The 17,695-nt window shown below is 52.1% G+C and overlaps 6 protein-coding genes across 6 annotated transcripts; 3 read left to right on the top strand and 3 right to left on the bottom strand.

Annotated features, from left to right (window-relative positions):
• Nucleotides 1-207: 207 nt before the first annotated feature.
• AYO20_08670 (hypothetical protein) lies at nt 208-624 on the bottom strand (the record flags this gene model as incomplete). Its single annotated transcript, XM_022646946.1, has 3 exons — nt 208-253; nt 310-480; nt 539-624. 3 exons carry the CDS (start codon nt 622-624, stop codon nt 208-210), a joined length of 303 nt encoding a protein of 100 aa, XP_022497062.1.
• Nucleotides 625-950: 326 nt separating this feature from the next.
• On the top strand, nt 951-3,610 carry AYO20_08671 (hypothetical protein; the record flags this gene model as incomplete). The annotated part of the gene is made up of 4 exons (XM_022646947.1): nt 951-1,128; nt 1,180-2,370; nt 2,435-3,005; nt 3,097-3,610. 4 exons carry the CDS (start codon nt 951-953, stop codon nt 3,608-3,610), a joined length of 2,454 nt encoding a protein of 817 aa, XP_022497063.1.
• A 3,181-nt stretch (nt 3,611-6,791) lies between these two features.
• On the top strand, nt 6,792-7,374 carry AYO20_08672 (hypothetical protein; the record flags this gene model as incomplete). The annotated part of the gene is made up of 3 exons (XM_022646948.1): nt 6,792-7,019; nt 7,082-7,163; nt 7,223-7,374. The coding sequence occupies 3 exons, from the start codon at nt 6,792-6,794 to the stop codon at nt 7,372-7,374; spliced, it is 462 nt and encodes a 153-aa protein (XP_022497064.1).
• Nucleotides 7,375-10,287: 2,913 nt separating this feature from the next.
• On the bottom strand, nt 10,288-13,204 carry AYO20_08673 (hypothetical protein; the record flags this gene model as incomplete). Its single annotated transcript, XM_022646949.1, has 6 exons — nt 10,288-10,437; nt 10,649-10,879; nt 11,213-11,402; nt 11,483-11,730; nt 11,861-12,841; nt 12,902-13,204. 6 exons carry the CDS (start codon nt 13,202-13,204, stop codon nt 10,288-10,290), a joined length of 2,103 nt encoding a protein of 700 aa, XP_022497065.1.
• Nucleotides 13,205-14,187: 983 nt separating this feature from the next.
• AYO20_08674 (hypothetical protein) lies at nt 14,188-15,841 on the bottom strand (the record flags this gene model as incomplete). Its single annotated transcript, XM_022646950.1, has 3 exons — nt 14,188-15,546; nt 15,596-15,726; nt 15,787-15,841. 3 exons carry the CDS (start codon nt 15,839-15,841, stop codon nt 14,188-14,190), a joined length of 1,545 nt encoding a protein of 514 aa, XP_022497066.1.
• A 560-nt stretch (nt 15,842-16,401) lies between these two features.
• On the top strand, nt 16,402-17,463 carry AYO20_08675 (hypothetical protein; the record flags this gene model as incomplete). The annotated part of the gene is made up of 1 exon (XM_022646951.1): nt 16,402-17,463. One exon carries the CDS (start codon nt 16,402-16,404, stop codon nt 17,461-17,463), a length of 1,062 nt encoding a protein of 353 aa, XP_022497067.1.
• Between the last annotated feature and the right edge of the window lie 232 nt (nt 17,464-17,695).

A 17,695-nucleotide genomic window follows, 5' to 3' on the forward strand; every position in this document is an offset into this window, starting at 1 on the left:
ATACAATTGTTTGCAACCTTGTATTCTTTCTGACGCATCTCGATTTGACCAAGCAAGACATCACAGACTATGGATTTATTCTCTCATTCTTACGAAGTTCTTCAAAAGCAGAGTCCTTGTCCCAGGAACGTCGTTCGACATTACAGGTTGTCAGCTTCTTGTTCAAAGCACCTTGCGGGCTTCCTCGAGGTCCTCAAACTCCAGAACTCAATGCTTCTTCGAGTTACTGGTGATCTTCCTGCCGTCGATAAGCCTGTTAAAATGTGTCAAGAAACCTGGAAGCAAATTCCGTCAGAGGGACACTCTTACCAATTTGCATTCTTAACCGCGATTCTCGGACAGATACCGTCGCTCTGGCATTCGACAGGACAACATATCACTGGATCGTTGGTGCATTGATTGCAGATGGCGCTGTCTTCGTTGTCACTTTTGATTCGGATCGGGGTGAGGCTGTGGTCTGGCAAGTGGACGCCGACTGGGCTGTATCGCGGGTCAGTCTTGTTACAGGTGATCGGTGAGATCGGGTATGCGAACGGACCTGTCATTATTTCGGTCCAGTGCAAGCGCTGAGGTGCTCTGGATCATTGTGCTGACGGCGACCAGGAGAAGAGTGACTACCCTCATTTTTGAGACAGGCTGGAGAGCTACAACTGCGGGAATTGCAAAAATCAGGCATTCGATGAGGAAACTGGGCGTCTTGGGCAAGCTGGCAATTCCTTATGTTCTACCCGATGGAATTTGTTGTCTCAAAAGGCCACATTCCAGCCAAGTACATTCCTCGCGGTCTTGGGGTTCAGTTCGCGTCACGGGCCAGCCTCAAATCGACTCGTGTACTCGTGTCATTAGTCTTTTCTTTCCAACAGTACCGGACATCTTACCTTCAGCATATATTCGTCCTGAAGTATTGCAGAGCATCCGGGTATCGTTGGAAAGCCCTGTGTTGCGCAAAGATGTATTCTCCTCTTCCTGCACTCGTCCTCGCCCTCCTACACCTTTCGGTTCTCATCAAGTCGGCGGGGGCGCAACAGTCGACCTACTGGCTCGCCAACAAGCCTCATGTTGGTAAAGTCACGTTTCAAGACCCCAATTATCCGGTTTTCCGAAATGTCAAAGCCTATGGCGCTGTCGGTGAGTCTTGATGGGTCGGAGACTACTGCGGTATGCTCACATTGTCTGTAGGAGACGGTCTACACGACGACACTGACGCTATAAACCGAGCCATTGCTGCTCCTGGGACTCGCTGTGGCGGAGGCAATGCTACATACGGGTCGTTTTGCCAGTCTTCGACAGTGACGCCGGGACTGGTCTATTTCCCACCAGGAATCTATAACGTCTCGAAACCTTTGATCATGTACTACTTCACGCAAATGGTGGGCGACGCCGTCAACCCACCCACCATCCGAGTCAGTTCCAATTTCACCAATATCGTGGGGTTGGCCGTCTTTGATGCAGACATCTACATCCCGTCCGGCAGCGGTGCCGAGTGGTATGCCAACCAAAACAACTTTTACCGGCAGATTCGCAACTTCGTCATCGACATGACAAGCGCACCCTTGAAAACGGCAGGCATCCACTGGCAGGTGGCCCAGGCCACGAGCATGCAGAACATTGTCATCAACATGGTGTCCAAGGACGTGGTCAACAACCAGCAACAGGGCATCTACATGGAAAACGGATCGGGAGGTTTCTTTTCCGACATGGTCATCACGGGCGGCGCCATCGGGGCGTACCTCGGAAACCAGCAGTTCACGACGCGCAAGATCCAATTCGACGGCTGCTCGACGGCGATCAAGATGAATTTCGACTGGGTGTGGTTGTTCACTCAGATCACCATCACAAATTCCGATGTCGGTATCGACATGACCAGTGGCGGCTTCTCCAACCTCGCCGTAGGCTCTTTGGTCTTGCTTGACAGCACGATATCCGCGACTCAGGGCATCCTCACCCCCTATGCCCCGGGTTTCAGCTCGCCCCAGGCCGCGGGGACATTGGTCATCGAGCGAGTCGACTTCACCGGTAGCGGGGTCGCCATCTCTGCCGCCGGTGGCACTCAAGCGAGGACGATCCTCGCCGGCCAACAGTTTGTCGAGCTCTGGGCGCAGGGAAACGCCTGGACAACGGCGGGCCGGGCGCTGAATGGCCAGTACTTCAACGGCACGACCTGCTCTTACCAGAATGCCAGCCAGACGGCCTACACTGCGCAAGAAACGACCATTCAGCGGGCCCTCGCCCCGATCCCTCGCCCGTCCTCGCTGGTCGACAGCAATGGGCAATACGTGTACCGCGTCAAACCACAATACGAAAACCTTCAATGGGATAGCGGGTTCCTCAGCGCCAAAGCAAACGGACTCGTGGGTGATGGGTCTACAGGTGGGTCTTTGTCATTGCTGAAACATGCCTCTCTATCTTTTGCCTAACAGTTGCTTCTTATCAGATGACACGGTCGCGATGCAGGCACTCTTCAACCTCGCCCATATCACGGGCAAAATCGTCTACTTTGACAGGGGAGCTTACATCGTCACCTCGACCGTCAATGTTCCGGCGGACGTCAAGATCACTGGCGAACTGTTGAGCATCGTCATGGCGACGGGCACGTTCTTCGGCGACGAGTTCAACCCGAAGCCGATGTGGAAAATCGGCAATCCTGGAGAAGTCGGCACCGTCGAAATCTCCGACCTCATGTTCGAGGTCAAGGGCCCGTGTCCAGGCGCCATTATAATCGAGTGGAACATCAAGGCCGCTGGGCCGGCGTTGGCGGGCATGTGGGACGCTCACTGGCGTATCGGCGGGTCGGCAGGGACAGACTTACAACAGGACATCTGCCTCAAGACTCCGGCGACACCGATCGCGGGGACGAATCCGGTCTTGACCAAGTGCATCGGCGCATTTTTGTTGTTACACGTCACGAGCCAGGCAGACGGGTATTTTGAAAACACGTGGGGATGGGTAGCGGACCACGAGTTGGACATGGCGGATCGGCAGCAGATTTATATCTTCAACAAAGGGTGAGTTGAGAGAAGGACCGTTTTCAGATGGAGTCACGAATGCAAAAGTGAGAAAGAGAGTGTTTGACTGACCTGGATTGTTTCTCTGCAGTGGTTTCCTCATTGAATCCCAAGGCCCCGTGTGGCTGTACGGCACGGCGGCCGAACACTCGGTCATGTACGACTACCAATTCGTCAACGCGAAGGACGTCTTCATGGGCCACATCCAGCACGAGACGGCGTACTTCCAGGGCAACCCCAACGCGCTGGTGCCCTTTACGCCGCAGCCGTCGTGGCACGACCCGGACTTTTCGGACTGCGTGCAGGCCAACTGCGCGCGCACCTGGGCCGTGCGGTTCGTCAACTCGAGTTCCATCTTCATGTACGGCGGCGGGCTGTACAACTTTTTCGAGAACTGGAACACGCAGGCCTGTCTGGGCACCGAGAGCTGCCAGGAGCGCATGGTCGACTTCCGCAACTCGACCGACATTTACCTCTGGGCCCTGAGCACCAAGGGGTCCCAGTTCATGATCAGTTACGAGGGTACCGACCTCGTGCCGTACAGCGTCAACAAGGCAAACTTTTGTGAGACGATTGCGCTCTTCGAGCTGGCGAGTGAGCAGTGAGATGCAAATAACTCACCTGCGAGCTAAGAGATGTGGGGTTTTGGTTAGCACTCGGGTATACTTTTGGTCCTTTTTTTCGTCATGGTGGCGGGTATAATCTGAGCTGATCTGATGTGATGTGAACTCGACGATGATGGGAGATTTTGGGAAAGGGAAAAGGAAAGGAGGCTGTCATCAACACCACTGCGTGATCAGTCTCATTTCGGGGGCGGCCAGGAAATCTTGAGGAGGGATTTTTCCAAAGTAGTGGTGGGATTGTTCTGGGATAGATCGACGAAGAAGAAAGGTACTCAGGACTCTTCGGTCATGGCGGATATTCGTACTCGTTTGCTTAGCTCGAGACACCGTCGACCTTGAGAAACGGCATGTCCGTCCAGTCGACGATCTCAATAGATTGAACGAAACCCGCGGACTTTGCACCTAGTCTCCTCTTCTACCGAGTACGAGTTATTGTTCTCGTTCCCTCCCTGCCACCGCCCGCACAAGCATGGACGGAGACCAGAACGTCGCAGATGCAAGGAGACCAAGACGTGGGTTCTTTTCACTCGGCATCACCAATCCCAAGAGCCCACTGCATAAACGTGGCGGAAAAACCAATGTGACATGCTTCTGGTTGTCCGTCCAGCCATTTCGATTTGGATTCTGCTCAGCGTGATCCGTTTCTTCCTGGGAGCATTGTGTTTTACGAGGTACGGAGGGCTGAACAGCCCCCCCTTCTTGGCGTGTGTCTGTAGGTGCACATGTATGGTTCAGTCAGTCTCACCGCGTGGTCTGAGGGGTTGGACGAGCGGAGTTGGTGACAGTCCCGCAGCCTTATGAGGTGGTAGTCAACATTAGACTGCAGGCGGCACAGCCAGGCACAAGGCACCACATGGAAGGTTCGAGTATGTCCTGACACAACACTTGGAGCAACAATACCTCGTACGGAGTACACCGTGTTGTGGCCGTTGGTAGCTAGGATGACTGACGTTATGCCAACCTCCTCTTACAAGATGAAAAAGCCACGGCAGCCGAGACCTCCGAGCATGTGGGAGGAGTTCGCTAAGGGTTCTTTGTTTGACAGCAAATAGCCGGTCTTAGCCAGCCCAGCCAGCCCCATGGTCCCGAAAAATAAACAATGACAAACAGGGCGTATGTACGAGGTAGGTAGTAGGAGGGATTTGGAGGGATTTGAAGGACGCGGGAGGGGTCGGTCGGATGGGGCTCAGGGAAGCAAATCCTGCCTGTCGATGTTTGTGTCTGGAAATGTTGACCCGTCCACAGACCCCATGGCCGGCCTGGCCAACTCTGCCCGGTTTTGGTTTCTCGATGGGCCACCAGCCTCGATGCGATTCGGGGAGAGGGAGAGGGAACAATTGAACAAAAGTCAGACATGGTGATGATCCACGGTGCCTGGCGTGCAGACGTGCAGGAAGATGCCGGAATGTCTTATTGGTGATGTTACCCCGGAAGGACAGGCCGAGAACATGGGGTCCTTTTGCCCTAATTGTACTCGGTATTGTAAGAGTAAGATATTTTCAAATGACCATTGGGGGCTTTTGTAACCAACCCCGAGATAATACTTGGAGGGAGACGTGCATCAAAAATAAGGTGGCAATGGTGACTGCGGTGACAGTGGTGTGGTGATTGTGGTTTTAAGCTGTAGGCTAAGCCTCTGAATCCTGCTGAGGCGGGTATTGCTTGGCGAAGAAGGATTAAAGCATGGGCTGGCATTATTGGCCTTTCGCTTGGGGAACCAGGACAACCAAGTGCGTGAGACTGACAAAGATTACTGCTATGTATGTACCGAGTACTCATTACCGAGTTGTACCGAGTATGCATGATGCAATATTTGGGAGGGGGTTGGTTTCTTGGTACCTGGTACCTGGCAACATCCTTCTGTACCTCTTGCCTTGTAGAGCTCCGGTGCAGGTACTCAATCGTAAGATTGTCTTTTGGAGTGGTGTGGTGTTGTAATTCCGTACGTCGCGTACAATGTCCATATTGAAACCCTCAGCACGGCTTCTTCCTCGTCCAGCTGTGTAGGTACGTGCGGCGAATGATGACCCAATGACGTAAATTTCGGCGGTCCGTCAGCCAAAAGGGGTCTAGTGGTGACATACAATATCATGCTCAGAAGTCGAACCAAGTGAGCATTGAGCACAATACCTCGTAGACCAAGTCCCGCCAATGCACACTCAGCCTGTGGTACGGCATGAACGACAGCCGTTGTTGGGCGTTGAGACGTTGAGACGTTGAAACCCCCGAAATCCCCGAGGAGGCTGGACACGAGGAGGCTGCAGATTGCTGTCAAGTGGACAACCCGTATAGCGCCCAACGTGGCCTAGCGGCTGCAACCCCTGCGAAACATGGCGAGTTAAAAGGGGCAAAATCCACACGGGAAAGACAACGGGCAGGAGACGGGGCTGGTCGCTAACGTACTGACCCTATTGGTCCACGACCCTGCGGGGAGAAGGTAGCGCCAGGCTAAGCCTCGTGCCAAGACCACACTAAGAGTCCTGCTAATCGTCCCCTTTTGGTATAGCGTCAGCTATTTTCACCACTTCCAAGAAGCTGAAGTTTGACTTTAACTGCCAGAAAACTTTGCACTGCACGTACTGCACGGCCTCTGCCTCACTGCCGTCCCATATTTGTCGACACAATGCATGAGGCCCATCGAGTGCTGAATGGCTGACCAGATGCAGACAGTCCATGCGGATTCGTCCAGCATTTACGACATGCAGAGGTCCAGGGCCGTCTACAGGCCCACCTTACTACCCACCAAAGCTTGGTGCTGTCCTGTCCTCGCCTCGCCTCCTCTCTTAGACTGGCCAAGTGTCTTGCTCCGCCCGCCCACTCACAGTCCCCGCTCCTCTCTATTTCCGCTTTCAGTACCATCGTCAGCTGCGAGACGATGGAAACCAGGAAACCAACCCAGCAACAGGTCGAATTGCAGCCCAGCCATCATCATGCTATTTTGCCCATTGTGCCCTCGCCAGTCAAGGATATAAAGACATGACGGTAGGTTGTTCAATCATCTTTTCTCTTCCTCCATCATCAGCCCAACAAGCACAGTCCAGAGCAAACGATCTACTCCAAAGATCTTCCTTCGCTTTCCCTCACAGCCTTTCGCTTTCGAAACAATCTCCATCTCCCTCGTTTTTAAAACAACCCACATCAATCACCCAACTCTTCAGTCAAAATGAAGTTCTTCTCTGCTGCCCTCTTCGTCGCCGGCGCCGCTGCTGCTGCCGTTAAGAGAGATGGTACCTGGAACGACTGGTCCAGCACCTGTGTGCCCACCACCGAATACGTGACTACCACTGAATACTCGACGGCCTACTCGACTGCCTACTCGACTGTCTATACCACCGCTTACTCCACCGTCTACTCCACTGCTTACTCCACTGCCTACTCCACGGTGTACAAGGTGAGACTTACCCCTCCAAAGTAACTTCTTGGAAGCAGCTATGCTGACCATTTTGGAAACAGCCAACCACCACCACCGCCTACAGCACCGTCTACTCTACTGCTACCGTGACTGAGACCAAGCCTGTCTACAGCACCATCACTGGTGAGTCTCCATTCCCGAGCACCCTTGAACTTTGAATTCAAACTAACTCTGATTTCCAGTTCCCACTACGACCACGGCATACAGCACCGTCTACAAGACCGAGACTGAGACCGCCACGGTCACCTACACTGCCGTGCCGGAATCTGTCTACATCACTGAGACCGTCACTGCTCCTTGCTCCCAGACCTGGGGTGACTGGAACCGAAAGTGATTTTCTCCTGACCTCCCCAGTCCGCAGCTTTCCGAGGCGAGGACGTGGGGATGAAGGTTGAGAAGCTATGGAATGGAGTGATGTGTGGAGAGGCATTGTGCACAAAAAGGGATTGATGAATGGGTTATGATTTTCCTGACCACTAACACGACTTTGAAAACTGATCAACGATCGACGATCACCGACGACGACATGACATTTGTCAACAAAGCTCACAGCAACGGCGAAGGGGGGAAAACCGGGAAAAAACGAAGCATTGGGAAAAAGGGATTTAATATGGGCATATGACCGGCACTGGCGACAGGGAGCTTCTGGGCTCACTGACGACCAAGGCTCCTCTTTCCATTCTCAAACATACAAAGTGGTAATTCATAGTGGCAATACTGGGTACTCTTTACATATATATTTCGCATTGAAGTCCTGCAGTGACGTCTCTGCGACAATGACCATATTTTGGAGCTATCTTTCCCTGTTTCTTTGGAGTTTTTTTCCCTAAGCATCTGGTTTTCCTGGCTACAGGAGGAGAGAGAAGGAGGATGTTGAAAGAGGCCATGGGACGCGGGCAAACTCCTAGCTTCAACACAGATTCTTGGACTTGGTACCTGGCAGTGGTGGTGGCAAGTACGGCAAGCATGCAAGGTGCAAGCTGGGATGGCACCGGATGTCATACAATGCCTGGATCGATCAAAAGTCCACCCACACACATACTCACATCTCTCTTGAGTTTATTCAGCTCGCTTTCTCTGTCCGTGTCTTCCCCTCTCTCTTTCTCCACTTCGTACAAGGTACTCTGCTCGGATACGCTGGCCCACTACCTACTCACTCACTCATCCATCCGTCCCGTCCAAGTGAGGTCAGGATGTGATGATGATGGTGGTTGTGGCTTACAGGTGCTGACTGACAGATACCCACCGTGGATTGAATTTCCTGACTCCCGGCTACTCATCTCCGTACAGAGAAAAGAGAAGGCGAATGAGACAGAGGATACAGTATGGTTGTAAGGCAGGATTCAATCCCTCCTACCATTGACACACGGGCAATCACATACTATTCCATTAGGCCTTTCGCACACAATGTTCGGTCACTCATGGCTTCCCCCTCCAGCGACTCTCGAGCCAAAAGCCCGTATAAAGCAATCAATATACGGCTCTATTCTCCGGGTTGTAACGGCAAATGCGGCACTCTCTCGCCCACTGAGAGAATCTGCCTCGAACCACCTTTCTATCGCTCCCGCTCTCCTCAGCCTCAGATCCGCAGGTGTCGACAGGCTCTGGACAGGGCTAGTGTCGCTCTCGCATTAAAAGGGCATTAAAGAGCGGGGGACCCACAAGCGGTTCGCCTATTCGTGCCATACACAGCCGGAGCTAGAGAATCCACTCATATTCCTCCTCCTCCTATAGGATAAGAGCTTGCCAGTATACGATGCTTACCCACCCTGGTACCTTCGTACCTTACTCATGTAGTAAGTACGAGGTACTCGGTATGTATACCCATGTCCCGTGTTCCTAGGTTTTTCTTGCTTTTCTTCCCACCACACACCCCGCAAACCAAGGTTCTTGGGGGGGACCTGAAAGTTTTTTCGTTTCCTAACGAGCTTCAACCACAATACCTACCCTACACAATCCACAAGTCGCCACCCCTCCAAGAAAAGCTTCCCATCTCTTCTCCCCCTCTCTCATCCGGGGGATTTTCAGCCCGTACTCCCCATAGCCTGCACCACAGCTGTTTTGCACAAACCTATCATCGTACTTGGTGATGCTAGTGAAATCGTCATTCGTACTTTTCAGGTAAGTTAGGTAGGTAGGTAGGTATCCTCCATACGTTTGTTTAATTCCCACGGAACTCTTTACGCAAATATACTTGTACATTTTACTTGTACTTGTGTTCTCATACTTTGTAGGTCAGCCCGGTGACATTTCCAGAATTTTGTTTATTTTTTTTATTTTTTATCTTTTTCAAAAAAAACAAAACAAAAGAAACAATTTGTAGTCACACCACACCCTTCCATTCCACATTTCTCCAGGTCCTCGATAATTTGGATTTCCCAGTTCCCAGGTGTACAGAGAGACACCCTGCCACTCTACTCGTGACTGTACTCATCTCCATGTTCATAGTTTTATGTAAGACATGGATCGTCATCCCCTCCAGGCCAGCAGGCCTTGACATGAAAAAAATAATAAATGTCTTTCCTTGTTTCTGAGGTTAGAGGTTGGGGAATATCCTAGAGGTTAGAGGCTGGAGGCTCTTCCTTTGCCTCTTTGCATGCATTGCATGCATGCATCTTCGCCACTTTCCTAGCAATGTCTCAGTTCCAGGGTGCGGTGCAGGGCGCACCGTAGCATGCAGCATGCAGCATGCGAGTTCGGAGGATGGAGTGTGGATGCCTGCCTCTCTCTCGCTTCGTGCCTGCCTCTCGTCAGGTTTGTCAAGTTGTCAAGCTCGTATGCCACTAAACTGACCTCCAGTACATCGATCCAGTGCCCACCTAGCTACAGTACGCTGGGTGCCGTGGCACTGTGGGTACCTACATCTGAGTACCTGCTCTACTCGGTGCTTACACGTGTGTGCATGGGTAGTGGTGGTAGTAGACACAAAGCATTGCATCCGCTCGACCTTGGTCCAGTTACCTTCTCGTAGTACCTAGTCATTGTTTGCATTGCTCACTGCTAGTACTACTAAAGTTTCCCCTCCCAAAACTCCATCATGTCAAGTACGGCTCGTATCCAGTAGACACCTTGAATCCTTTCGCTTAATTCTGTCCCTTATCCCGGTCGCCTTACCACACACTTGCCAGGATTTTCTTCCACACACCATGACTTGGTACCGTCGCCTCCACAAGTCCTCACTCGGGCCCATGCAAAGGCAACGAGTGCCTGTCTAGAGGTAGCACCTCGTTCAACCCTTGGTGCCCAATCACCCTTCCTGCTGCCATGACGTGCCTCGCTGCTCAATGGCCAGGATCGTCTCGATGTGGCGCAACTCCACCTTTGGTCCACGTTGCGCACCCTTGGTGGGTTCCTGCCTGCTGCTGCTGGTGCCTTCGCTTCGTGCCAACATTTGCGACTGCAGGTAGGCTAGGTATTAGCATCGTTCGGATTCACGGAAGGGAGAAAAACCATGAGAATGGAAAGGGCAGATATTTCTGATGGGACAATCGAGACTTGACTCCCGGCCCTCAAAAATGAAACATATCCTCCATCTGCGTCCGTTTTTTTGGGCGGTGGGTCTTCCCATTCTTCCTGTGTTTGCGAAGAGAAAGGGCGGAAGAACCTACCGTCTTCAAAATGTTCTTGATTTGTCGCCCATTCAGCTCCACCCGGGCGAGGCGCTCCAGGTCTTTTCCGCTCACCGGGTGATCCGCCCCCAAAAAGGTCTGCCAGATGTGACGGCGAGACTCGACTGACAGGTTGGGGTAGTTGACCGTCACATGAATGCGGCTGTGGAATGCTTCGTCAATGTTCGTGATCCGGTTGGTCGTCAAGAACAACACGCCCTCATAGTATTCCTGCCAATTCCGTCAGCGTTGTTCCATCTGATCAGCCTGCATGTCTCAGAAATGACGGTGAAAGGCAAGAAAATGCATGTCCGGTGCTTTGTGGTGGGTTGTGCAAAACAAGTACGGCGGACCCCAACTTCCGCGGCCCGAGTTGGACAACCAAGGCGCACGCATCTTGGTAAACAAAACCCAAGATCTGCTCGTATAGGTCTTTCAAGTTTTCCTGGCCCCGAAAATGCGCTGACACCGGTTTCTCAAGAAACACAATGGCGCCCGAGCAGGGGGATGATGGGGTCGGCTGGGTGCCAATAAGCAGCGTTGGGGGTGGAATTGCCCACTTACCAGCACACGGAGGAAGATTGACACCATCTTGTTCCTCTCGAGGTCATTGGAGCTTCTTGCCTCGAGAAAGACGTCGGCTTCGTCTAGCAGCAACACTGCATTCCACTTGCTGACCATATCGAGCACCAGGTTGAGCGACTCTTCAATCCCAGAGGGATCCAGCCCCAGATCTCCAGCGGACATCATGTAGCTAAGGCTCGTGTTAGCTCTGGGCGCCCTGCGAACGACCTTGTTTTCTCTCCTGCAATGCCACAAAGGCGGTAGACTTACAGAGGCACCCGCATGTCTTCGGCAACGCTCTCGCTCGTCAAAGTCTTTCCCACCCCAGGAGGGCCCGCAAGAAGCATGATCATGCCACGGCCTTTGCCGGTAATGACATCGTCAAAGTCGTCCTTGTACTTGACTTGAGACTCGACGAATGCGCGGATCAACGACTTTTGTTCCTTGGGCAGCACCAGCGATGCGAAAGCGTTGTCGGCAAACTTGATTTCCTCGACCTGATCGACATAGAACCAGAGCTACATTGTTTCACAACCCCCATTAGCATTGACAGAGGGACCTGTGTATCAGGAACGGGGGATGAAAGAGGGGATGGACGGCTTGTCGAAGACTATCAGAGCCATCGGTTCAACTCGCGTGTTGACTTACCCATTTCTTAGTTTTCAGCGCATAACCTCGCACGTATGGCACGGCGATGAGCAGTTCTTCCGTGGTGAGCGGACGATGCTTGGGGCTGCACGCATCGTCACCCGAGTCCGGCGTGGCAAGGTAGTCTGACTCGTTGTCCAAGAAGCCGTCGAAATCGAATTGTTCTGATTGATCTTCAGACTCGTCTGACAAGAGGCCGTTAATCTGGTTGGAGGACTTGAACAGCGAGTTGAAGTACACGGCGTTGTTGGGCAGAAACCGGTTGTGCGCATCGCAGTCGATGATGATTCGGGATTCGACATTGTGTCGGATCATCCCACAACGGCCATATCCAAGAGCAACTCCTCGATATGCTTTGTAATGGTATCCCGCGAGGCGCTCAAAGAGCTTTCCTCGCGCCACAAGTCGGAGCATCAGCTGCTCTTTTTCGGGATGGAATTTCAGCGGGTATGCTTGAAGGGAGGTGATGGGTGTGGTGCCGGGGAACTCGTAATTTGACAGGTAGGTGACGTGCTGTCCGAACTTGTCGCCGTCCCAGTCGACGGACCAGACGTCCAGTTGCAAAAGTTCGAGTCCGCGCCTCGAGTCTGTCACTCTGCTTGAGGAATTGAGCTTGAAGACACACTCCTTACCATCCGACATGCTGTACACTAGTGTTTGAGGCTCAAAGATTGTCCAGAGGTATTCAAAGGTGACGACCTCGTTCTTGACCAGGTCGATTTTGGCAGCGATGGCGTTCTCGAGTTCCTCGAACAGAGTGTCACGGAAGAGCTTGAGGTGATCTCGGGCGATATCCTCCTCAAAGTTGTCCTCCTCGAGGAGCGACGTGAGCTTATCCCATCGATGCACGAATGGGTGAAATGGGGCGCGAAAGACAAGTCGGTCGAGATTGGTCGTGATACCGGGATAATCTTCGAGGATGACACCCAATGACTTCTTGAGCCAAGGACTTTGGACAATGATCGAGTGGATGTCGTATTTCTGCAGCCTTGTGTGAGCGACCCTCCTATTCAACATGCCCCAAAGTTACCGCCAACTCACCTTGCGGCTGTCGTAACTTTTCTGTTTGCGGACCAAAAAGGCAAATTTGGCAGTCTCTTCATTCTCGGCCGCCTCGACAACGTCGACGGGCTCTTCCGTCACCCACTGGTCCTTTCCATCCTGATCCTTCTTCGAATACAGCGCCTTGGCCTCGTTGATACTACCCTTAGCTACCGGTGGGCCTTTGGGCCTGTCTTCCTTCTTCACCTGCTCCTCCTTCTTCTGATTCGGCTCCTCAGCCTTGAGGTTGCTGTTTTCGTCACGCTCTCCAGCTTTGGAGGCGGTTTTCTCGGATTTAGACATCGTGACGGTTGGAGAAAGAGAAGCAGACAAGGTAAAAAGGCACGACTGAAGGGCTGACAAGGGCAATGTGGAATGGATTGAGGAGAGATTTTACGAGTCGGATTGAAGACGGCGGTGGCAGGTTTATACAATTTTCGACGAAGCGCCTGTGGCGGACAAGTTTTGACTGACAGCCATTGAAAGGATTTCTGTTGCCTACAAAACTCACCGGCTCACAAGTGGACTGGACCTTGACTCACGGCGGGGATTGCTCAAACTGGTATTACCTCTAGATGATTTGGCATTGTTTCCACTGTCCATTGACTGATGCTGCTAAGCTGCTGCTCGGAGTGTTGAGGAATTGTGCCAGAGAAGGAGGCTGATGCCTGCGAAGGATTCCAGGCAACCAGAGGCGCAGACGCCATCAGGGGTTTGAAGGTGAGGAGTGATTGGACTTGGTCGTGAGTCATTGAACTTGGTAAAAGGCAACACTGTATGTGGGATGTCGAATCTGGGCCAAGTCGGTGTGTTGCTGGTAAGATCTGAGTGATGCAGCCTGCGATCTAGGGAGACGGAGTGATAACTAAGTGGATCGATAAGCAGTGGTTTGATAAACCAGCTGCAATAAGGCCGTGTGGCCGTGATATGCAAGGCGGACAAGGCGGCTCGGCGGACAAGACAGATCAACACGCTAGCCTCTTTCGGCGCATTTATCATCACGTGCTCGGCATCCCAAGGCTGGAGTTGTACGACCAAAGGTGCATGGCGGAAGCCTGGGTAAAAAGTCATCGACAGATCGTCATCTGTGATAGCATATGTGTTGAGCTGATGTTTTTGTCCACGCCGCCTGTTTCACCGCCAGAGGTGACGGTGACGAGGCTGAAATGTGGCCAACCACAGTGTGACTCTTTTTGGAAAATCATTGTTTTTGGTCATTACTCATTGATGCATTATACAGGGATTAAAGATGAATTGAATAGACAGCTCTTAGTTCCCCGAGGAATCTATTTCGCCGTAAGCGCAAAGCTCAAGCCCAAAATACCCATACCCAAAAAAGCAAAGGCAATGCAGATGTTCTTGTTGTGACTGAGCTGCAGGCTTTCCGAGAACAGTGACAACGCGACGCTGGTCATGACGCCCGACGTGACGGCAAACATGCCACCATATACCCCTTCAGTAGGAGCACCCAAGCTGCTCTTGTTGGCGAGCTTGAACCACAATGCTGCAACGGCAGCTCCGAGTGGTTGTGAAATACCACCCAAGAAGGACGACCACGCTATGGCTTTGAATCTGGAGCCAAGAGCGAGGTACAGAGGCAGGGACATGGCGAAGCCTTCCGTGATGTTGTGGATGAACAATGCCATGAAAACGGCAAATCCAAGCTGAGGATTGGCGTGATTGGTGGCGTACGTAATGAAGCCTTCTGGTGCCTTGTGCAATGCGATGGCTAACGAAGTCTGCAGACCAATTGACATGAATGCATTAGTGGGAACATGATGGTGATGTTCGTGACCACCAGCGTGGGAATGCTCTGACAGCCGACGTTCGGACCCTTCTACGCTTGCATGTTGGTGGGGAGGGTGGTGGAAGTGGTGTGTTGACGACCTTGTGCGGTGCAACTCCGGTTTCAAGCTCCCCGTATCGGCGTCCTCACTCGGATGACGCCTTAGAGTCGACCCATTTGACAATGGATTCTCTTCGATTTCTCCCAGCGTCGACCCGCCGCGTGCTTCAGTCGTGCCGCTGCGCCACGTGGGTGAGCGTAAGAAAGGGCCGTGTCCTGGTAACACAGAGCCTCGTCTGTGTACAGCCTTGAAGCAGTCCTGGCCGCATGGGTCCGAAAAGCCCATGCACGGGCCGTTCTCGTCGCAATTGTCCTTCTGACCCCCGACGTATTTCGAAAGTGTCCTCGAGAGTGTTCTAGACATGGCCGACGACCTTCGATGGGTCTGTGCAGTGTGATATGTAGGCTGGCGAGCTGATCCCTCCTCCTCTGTCCTTTCATGCTGCGGCTTTTTGGGGCTAACGCTTGTGGTTCGTGAGAGCAAAGGTGTATCCTCATCCTCCTCTTCCGTCGGCCTGGAGTGGGTTCTGGATATCGGGAGGCCGTTGGTATGTTCATCGTCCTGCGCATGTTCTGACATTTCTTCGGGATTCTTGGCCTCCTCCTCGTCGTGACTATGATCGCAGTCCACAACGTGTGATGGGATAAAATGATGCAGAGCGCGGGAGAAGATCTGAATGCCTATGACACCAGCCAAAAACAACCCAATCAGGAGGTATGATGCTGCCCGTGCCGAATAGCCCGCGTCTTTGAAATACGTCTTCGACTGAGGAAGCATCGAGTACAGGGCGGAGAACAACTGTTTTGCGGTCAACCGGAAGATCGCTCAGTATCCAGAACATACGTACCATGACCCCGAAGCTGAGGCTTAGTGACGCAGAGAGAAACCCATCACTCTCGGATATCGAAAAGTGTCGCCAAACTGGAAACTGGCGTGCTACTATATCGATGCAGATGATCGACGAGCCAATAACACATGCTATGAAGACACAAAATCAGTTTCCGTTGAGATCCAGTCTGGGAGGAATCTGCAGCCTACCAATGCCGCTGATGCATGTCATAATCCAGCCTCTGGTATCATTGTCGATGGCCATCTTGCGCGTATTCTCTCCTCTTGAGTTGCAAGGTCAAAAATATAGCATTGTACGGTACAATGTGATCTGTTAGTGTCGTAAGAGATTGCTCATGCTATACTTGAAGTCCCTTAGGGAGAGTCGAAGCTGGAAAGAGAAACGCAGAATGTCAGGTTGGAGAAAGTATCTCCTTATTAGGAGGCGCGAGCGCAGTTACAGCAAGTGGGATGACGAACATTCCAGGACTTCTTTAGAGGACCTTAAGACTACGCACCTATAGGGTTTAGTTGAAACTCGGGGCGAGAGAGGTGCGAATCATGGGCCGCCTAAATCCATGCAGTCGGGCAGGCCCAGGCCTTGTCATCTTCAGCTACGAGTACAGGAATCCACCACGCTCGGGGCCACACGCAGGGGTAAGTAGATCTGGCGAGCGGAACGGCACCTATGATCTCGTTGCCGATTGGCCTCTACAGCACAATGCTAACCAACAGTTTCAACTTTTCCTCTCAAGTCCATCTCTGCGATCCGAGAGACGCGTTTGTTTATGGCACGATTTCAATATTGCCTGCCAACAACTGTACATGTCCAAGACGACTATTGCTATCATAGCAGCGACGTCTGCGTTTGCAGGCGCGTCGCTGACGGCTTTACTATTTCCTGGCCACCGAAAAGATGAGTCCATACCGACTGGGACATTGAATCAGACACCAACAATACCTGCACCATCAACTCCCACTCCGGTCCCTGTCCCAGTCCCAGTACCTGTCGCTGTACCGGTCCAAACTCCTTCTCCTGCCATCATCCCGCCCGTCGATCCCTCTGGCATCCTCCGCTATGGGTTTCCTGGCCCCATTGCCGATACCTTGACCACACCCTCTCATCTCTCTGCCTTTAACAGGTTCACTCGGAACCCCCATTGGGTAGCAGAACATTTCACGGCGCAGTCTCTGCTGCTGAACAATGGATCTCGACGGAACAGCGTGTTTTACGAGGATCTGTCGATTCCACCAATGTTTCGAGCAAAACTTTCCGACTACTTTCGCAGCGGGTACGACAGGGGGCATCAGGTTCCAGCAGCAGATGCGAAATGGTCACAAGAGGCGATGGATTCCACATTCGTCTTAAGCAATATGTGCCCACAAGTTGGAGAGGGGTTCAATCGAGATTATTGGGCTCATTTTGAGGAATTCTGTCGAGATCTGGTTAAGAGATTCCCAAGTGTACGAGTGGTAACTGGTCCCTTATACTTGCCCAAAAAAGACGAACGGGATGGGAAATGGAGGGTTTCTTACGAAGTGATTGGCAATCCCCCAAATGTCGCCGTGCCCACCCACTTTTTCAAAGTCATCTTCGCTGAGGAGGCAGCCCAAAGCCCAAACGGACCTGTGGCCCTTGGCGCTTTCGTCTTGCCCAACGCTGAGATACCCAACTCCAAGAGCTTGAGTGATTTCGAAGTCCCTCTTGAAGCGGTCGAAAGAGCCAGCGGACTGGTATTTGCCGAGAAACTGTCACCAGAGAGGAGAAAACGACTCTGCAGGGAAGTTCGATGTGAGATAATGGTTCGTGAATTCGACAAGAGTCGTCAAATATCGCAGGCCTCGAAAGGCACGCTTCAAATCCAGAAACCTGGACCAAAGTTGTAACCATGTCACCAGAGTTGGACCCAGCCAGGGGTTAATATAGAATTGACTTCTGGCATCATTTAACTGCATTAAAAGCTGTATTAGAATCTGAATATCATTCTGATCACTTTGTAGATATACCTCTACCTTTGCTTGGAGGTACAAGAGAAGTGGTCTACATTTGCTACATTGACTTTGAGAGTGCGATATTTCATCACTAAGAAACGTACAACAATAATACCCAGCCAGTCAT

This window comes from Fonsecaea nubica (genome assembly GCF_001646965.1).
Source record: "Fonsecaea nubica strain CBS 269.64 chromosome Unknown Scaff71, whole genome shotgun sequence".
NCBI classification, from domain to species: Eukaryota; Fungi; Ascomycota; class Eurotiomycetes; order Chaetothyriales; family Herpotrichiellaceae; genus Fonsecaea; species Fonsecaea nubica.